General features: G+C 34.5%; 2 protein-coding genes across 3 annotated transcripts in view; one reads left to right on the plus strand and one right to left on the minus strand.

The window, feature by feature from the left end:
* Positions 1-4948: 4948 nt before the first annotated feature.
* LOC136828306 (crustacyanin-C1 subunit-like) lies at positions 4949-6177 on the minus strand. Its single transcript, XM_067086175.1, has 4 exons — positions 5997-6177; positions 5770-5854; positions 5457-5579; positions 4949-5329 (listed from the first exon to the last, which is right to left on the minus strand). Exons 1-4 carry the CDS (start codon positions 6132-6134, stop codon positions 5067-5069), a joined length of 609 nt encoding a protein of 202 aa, XP_066942276.1. The 5' UTR covers positions 6135-6177; the 3' UTR covers positions 4949-5066.
* Positions 6178-6638: 461 nt separating this feature from the next.
* LOC136828307 (crustacyanin-A2 subunit-like) overlaps positions 6639-6707 on the plus strand; it is a 1183-nt gene continuing 1114 nt past the window's right edge. The window contains exon 1 of one of the 2 annotated variants that reach the window (XM_067086177.1): positions 6639-6707. This exon is cut by the window's right edge and continues 169 nt beyond it. The gene's annotated coding sequence lies outside the window, so the exon portion shown is untranslated. The other variant, XM_067086176.1, reaches the window with a different exon arrangement.

Genomic DNA, 6707 nt, shown 5'->3' on the forward strand with positions numbered 1-6707 from the left:
CCTTGGGTATGTTACATGACTCGCCGAAGGTTGTCAGTTGGGAATAATCGTGTAGAGTTCACCGGGTGCAACAACAAACTACATTTAGTTAATTTTTTGTACCGAGGTTGCCAGTATCGCAAGGATACTGGACTGGAAACGTATAATAATGAAAAAACTTTATTATAACCATTACATTCACTTTAGTAATGACGATGATAAATATTATTATATACAGCGCCTATGTGAACAGAACTTTAATCACTTTCTTATTAAAATTTTGCATTGAATCATAAGCATTTATTTATTACCGTGCTGTTCTGTAAAGCTAACTTTGTAAATTACCAAACTTTTAGGATTGTTTAGTATAATAGTATTCCTCAACTGAACACTAACCTTTCGATATAATCATAGTTAAACGTTTGCAAAGTCCGTGTTTCATTACTCGCTTTCTGTCTTTTTCTCACCGATTCGATTTGCCACTTATGCGACGGTGATTTCAATGCCATGTAATGATCCCAACTCAGTTTCCGAGATAAGAAAATTGATTCAATACTAAGTCAGGTTGTAATTACTTATAAGGGAACTGGGAACATAAACTGTCGAACTAATATCAGTTAAGCGACGGTGATTTCAATGCCATGTATGATCCCAACTCATTCTCTCAGACAAGAAAACTGATTCAATACTAACTCAAGTTGTATTTACTTATAAGAGCTGGGAAACTAAAACTGCCGAACTAATATCAATTAAGTGACCGTTTTTTCAATGGCATGTAATGATCTAACCTCAGTCTCCGAGATAATAAAATTGATTCAATACCAAGTAAGGTTGTAATTACTTATAAGGGAACTGGGAAACTTAACCTTTCGAACTAATATAAGTTAAGTGACGATGTAATGATCTAACCTCAGTCTCCGAGATAAGAACATTGATTTAATACTAAGTCACGTTGTAATTAATTATAAGGGAACTCGGAAACTTAAACTGTCGAACTAATATAAGTTAAGTGTCGGTGATTTCAATGCTAAGTAATGATCCCGGTCTAATGTCAAGGGGAAAAAAGAACGAGAAAAGAACCAGGATCTAAAATCTATATTCTTCCATTTGATAAATGTTTGACTTCCAATGCTGCGTATCAAGAGAGAGAGAGAGAGAGAGAGAGAGAGAGAGAGAGAGAGAGAGAGAGAGAGAGAGAGAGAGAGAGAGGAGTGGGTCAGAGAGTGGGCAGTGGGTGTTTTGGTGGCTGAGGTAAGTATTGAACGTTAGCGTAACAGGAAAACCTAATCTAAAATGTGAGGAGATTTTGAGAGAATCTTTCCTGTAACAGGCCAAAGTGATGGTTGTCTGAACCAGTTCGGTATTTAACTTCAACCGGCTTGTCAAGAAAAAAGCACACGTCTCACACTTAGCACAAAATATAAGATTGTGACCAGTAATATGGTGGCTGTGGCACACGCTCCCAGTGAGACTGCAATTTGATTATTTTTTGACAACTTAATCTTTTTACTAGCATGAGCAGTTGACTTGATACTGTTCAACAAGAATCTGTGATTTACAAATAATTTTTGCTAGTTTCTGCAGTTGAAAAGATTTGAATATAAATGGTTAAAATTTTTGTTGTTGTTTATCACGCTCTCTCATTCATCACTATATATATATATATATATATATATATATATATATATATATATATATATATATATATATATATATACATATATATATGTATATATATATATATAATGTGTTTTACTGAAATACTACAGTAAAATATGAAGATAAGAAGGCCCATAAAACACTATTTGAACGTTGCAACTATATATTTCGGGCACTCCTATATATGCTTTGTATATATACCCTTGTAATATTTCATCTGTCCATATTTTTCCAGTGATCAGGGGCACAGAAGGAACTGCCCGAAATATATGGTTGCAACATTCAAATAGTGTTTTATGGGCCTTCTTATCTTCATATATATATAAATATATAAATATATATATATATATATATATATATATATATATATATATATATATATATATATATATATAATATATATATATATATATATATATATATATATATATATATATATATATATATATATATATATAATGTATAGTTAGGCCATGGGTTCTTTCCAATCGTGTTTTACCTCTCTGCACCCTGCTAAAAATACTTTGCTTATTAATAAACCTTATTAATGATATGGCGATGGGAAAACCCATCACCATATCATTAAAATGAAATAACACATAACCATTCACAAATAGTATAACAACCCAAAAATAACAGAATTATAACAATATTATGACAACCAACTCGGGTACTTACAATGTTTACCACACTCCCTGAAGTAACTACCCCTGTAAACACAGACCAGTGAATCTAACTGTACAAGGTTTCTACTTGCGAAGTTAACTGAAAAAAGGATACTAAACTCCAAAGTGGAGGAGGCGAAACTTGTATTGAAAAAAACAAAAAGCACCCTTGCCACCAGAGGTCTTACAAAGAAACTTTACATTACAAAAAACTTAGAATTGCAGTTATTACAACTGATAATTATAATACATTTACAAACAATACTTTACATACCAGTATGCACAAACACACATACACACACATACACATACACACACACATGTATATATATATATATATATATATATATATATATATATATATATATATATATATATATATATATATATATATATAAACATCACAATTTAGTCATTTGATGATACCACAGAATGGCGAAAACTGAAGTTGCAGTAAAGGCAATGAATAGAAGGATGAATTACCTGTTTTCAACCACAAACTGAAACATGGAAATAAAAAAAAAAAAAAACTCCGTAGATTCCAGCAACAAAGTTACAAATGTTGTCAAACACTTATCTATAAATATATATTAAACACTTATATATATATATATATATATATATATATATATATATATATATATATATATATATATATATATATATATATATATATATAAATATAATATATCCATGTATATATGTATATTTATATGAATATATATATTCTGTGGTATTATCAAGTGACTAAATTGTGATGTTTACAATATAATATTCTAAATGATGACTGACCCTATGACTAAACAGACAGAGTTTGGTTGAAAGTGGGAATAAAGGAAGAATCACATTTAAGCAACGAACATTTCTGTGCATGTGCTTATAGTTGTGCAATGCCGAATAAATACATTATATACACACACACACATATATATATACACATATATACATATATATATATATATATATATATATATATATATATATATATATATATATATATAAAATGTGTGTGTGTGTGTGTGTGTGTGTGTGTGTGAAAATAAGTGTGTAAAATAGTGGATATAAAGTTACCCAATTTTCTATGCCTGCAAGACATCGTGCAGTATTAAACTGATATGGGTAACCATATGAATTTGTTTGCGTAGTGAATGATTGTATGAAGACAGTATATCATCTCGTATTAAGTCAGCATTACACGTACAGTTATCTGTACTCGACGTCAAGGATAATTGTTAATGCTTCGTTATTTCTTCAACAAGCCTTTGCCCAAGGGAACGGAGTTAAAAAGAAGACTAAGGTTTTGCATGCCTTGGCTCAGGGTTCTCGTCTAGATGAATGGGCGTGGCGAATCAAGGCTCGGGAAGGGGGCTCGGGATCATCTGGTTATATCTCACTCGCACACACTTCTCTCTCTTCTCTCTCTCTCTCTCTCTCTCTCTCTCTCTCTCTCTCTCTCTCTCTGGGAGGATGGGTGTGTGGTTTGGCTCATCTGTATGTTTAGAGTTGGATACGCGCAACGTCGGCTATAAGAAGGCGATCTTATTTGATTTCACCGTGGAGGTGCTTTCAAACGACTCTTGTAGAGATGTTTGTAAGTCATGGATGTCAATGAATTGTTGGTCTATGGCCCTTACGTTTCTATGGACTAACGTGAGGTTTCATTTCGGCGAACAGGACGACACTTCAGTCATTAAATGAAAGGGGAGTGTCCTTAGATTCTACTGAAAATACCAGTCTATAGCAAATTTTTAAGTTACCAGATTGTAAATAAAAATACACTAACCTCAAAATCTCTTACAATCTGTTGTAATGATGAATCAACGAAAGTTATTGATGTTTCAGTTTTGAAAACAACTTTTGCAGCAAGCAAATTTTATTTTACCCTGAACCCCGTATCGACAATTCAAACGACTTCCAGGTTATACATGAAGGTATGGTATCTTGTTGCTATTAAAACATCCAAGGTATTTAATTCACTGAACGGGCATATCTCAGTTGTTTGGTGCTCACTGACCTAAACTTCACCACAGATGGCTTGGTAGCTTGAGGATCGTCATATACCACCGATATGAGATAAAACCTTGAAAGTCAGGGCTGGAATTTGGGAGTCGTCTTATCTAAAAGCCGCCTTTTCCGTCGAAACGTACGATACAAGTCAGTTTATATTAGCAATTTGCAGCTATGAAACAACTCTAAAAAGACACTTTACTTTAGTATATTGGCCAAAATTCTAACGACCAAATTTCCAACAACCTATGTCTTGCATGAAGATTTCGTTTCACTCATGATTTACGTGACTTTTTATTTAAAATATTCTTTACCAAATGAATACTGCACATGTACTCAAATTTTTAAGTTTTTCGGTCATAATCTATCTTGTTCCTAAAATAGTCTGCTCCTATATATCTCTAAATCAGTTTTCGTTACTATACTGTAATTTAATCCCTTCCCGCAGATTGTTTTGGTCTTGACGTAAAATACATCTTGTATAATTTATGAAGTTTTACTTACACTTTTGGTCTGTGTTAGGAAATTGTCCTATAAAATATTTCAACTTTTTCGTCTTCAATGCTTAAAAATTTGCAATGAGACTTTGCTTCCATGAGATTTGTTCTGGAAATAAAAGTATTGAATAAAAGAATCTGTTAAATGTCTTTTTTATTAATCGAATATAGAAAATATTCATGGAAAAACATCTATTACATAACAATGTAATATAATACCGGTGTTAACCTTAACCTATCTACAATATATCATGGTGATCTAAAGCTCGTCATGAACATATCTCTTCAGTTCTTCATAGTCGCAATCATTTCCTTGTTCAGTCTTAATCAGTCTATTGGAGTCAACTCCAATGCTGTCGAAGGCTGCTCTGCATTTATCGATGTACTTGTCGTAGGCCTCGGGAGCTCGGGAGAAGAAGAAGGAGAAGTCAGAGTGATGATCGTAGTTGTAATCTATGCAGGAGTACAAGCAGGCATAGTTGTTGTAGTCGGTGTCGAGGATTATCAAGGGCGCTGGGAAGGCTGTTGGAGAGATAAAAGAATGTCAATTAGTTGATCTGTACCCAAGCAACATTCTTCAGATATTTAGAAGCTGCTATAAAGCGTTACCAAAACAAAGATACAGTAGGACGGAACGACTGAGACTCACAATTCTCGAGGTTGATCATGAGATGGGGGTCTCCGAGGGGCATCGGCTCGATCTTTCCGACTCTCTTCAGCTTGCTTCCTTCAGGGGTGATGCCGACGCCCTTAACGTCGAATCCTTTGCCATCTGAAAAACAGATCGTTATGAAAACGGACGAAATATATTACGATAAAATGATGGTAAGTCTGAAATGCTTTATATGCAACGGGAGGTCATACAGTGTCATGGACGCTTATGGAACAGACCTTTACTATAAATTTCTCACGAACATACAAGCTTAAATGTGCATATATACATACATTCGGGCTTTACTTACTGAAATCATACTGGATCCGCACACACTCCTTCAGAAGCTGATACGGGTTTGTTGAGATCGCCTGCTGATACCAAACGCCTCCAAACTGGAAAAAAAAGACGAATGTTAGAGTCATTATGTGCAGAGTCGTTACGTGCAAGTGATGCAAGTATTCTCAATATTCATCTCATCTTTGCCATTTGTTGTTTGATGGATGACCCATGGAATAACGTTCTTTTCGCGACTACCTTATAGTGATTAGGCAACTGTTCTCTCCATAATTTGTGTTCGTCAATCGCGGGACATTTTCCCTTGATAACAAAGTCTGGGACGACATCAGCAACAACGGCCGTCAGAGAAACCAGCAGGAGAATCTTAGGGAGCATCTTGCACTGAACGAAAACAGCGATATTGATGATGTTGGCAGAAGCCTTGGCTTTTATACCTGTTCCTTCGATGCCGGCGACAGAAGTTATCACTGAGGCTTATGTAGGGACCCTCTCTGTGTGTCTCAGGAGCCCTGAAGACCACCAATGTACATTGCGATGCTCAATAATCATCATTTTCTTTTAAGGTATAATGTTAATTTAGTATTATAAGGTAAGGGAATGAATATTAGACATATCTATTTAAAGAACCATTTAGTATCTGGCACATTTGCGAAAAAGCCACCTCATTTACATTACGAAAATCAGTTGTTTTACGTTAGGACAATCAAAGGTAGAAGAACGAATTTTTTAACATACCTACGCGAAATGTCGACCATTTTCCCTAACGAAGTAGAATAAAAATTCCATCAAAGCTCCACAAAAAAATGATAAAATCGGCGGAAATGCACTACTTTACCTTAACAAGCTCCGCCCACAGGATAAAAACCGGTATTCATTCACCTTCGATCTTAAAAGCAAGGCGCAAGCACCGCTTCCAACACAGCTTGGTGAGACGCACAAACATCAATT

Source organism: Macrobrachium rosenbergii, chromosome 42, assembly GCF_040412425.1.
Source record: "Macrobrachium rosenbergii isolate ZJJX-2024 chromosome 42, ASM4041242v1, whole genome shotgun sequence".
Lineage (NCBI taxonomy): Eukaryota > Metazoa > Arthropoda > Malacostraca > Decapoda > Palaemonidae > Macrobrachium > Macrobrachium rosenbergii.

Bases quoted from the DNA above. Each gene is read 5' to 3' on its own strand.
- LOC136828306 (XM_067086175.1), bottom strand. From the start codon at position 6,134: ATGCTCCCTAAGATTCTCCTGCTGGTTTCTCTGACGGCCGTTGTTGCT. The intron at 5,855-5,996 runs GTAGTCGCGAAA...TTTTTTTTCCAG, and splicing joins AGTTGCCTAATCACTATAAG to TTTGGAGGCGTTTGGTATCA. The intron at 5,580-5,769 runs GTAAGTAAAGCC...TCTGTTTTTCAG, and splicing joins GCGGATCCAGTATGATTTCA to ATGGCAAAGGATTCGACGTT.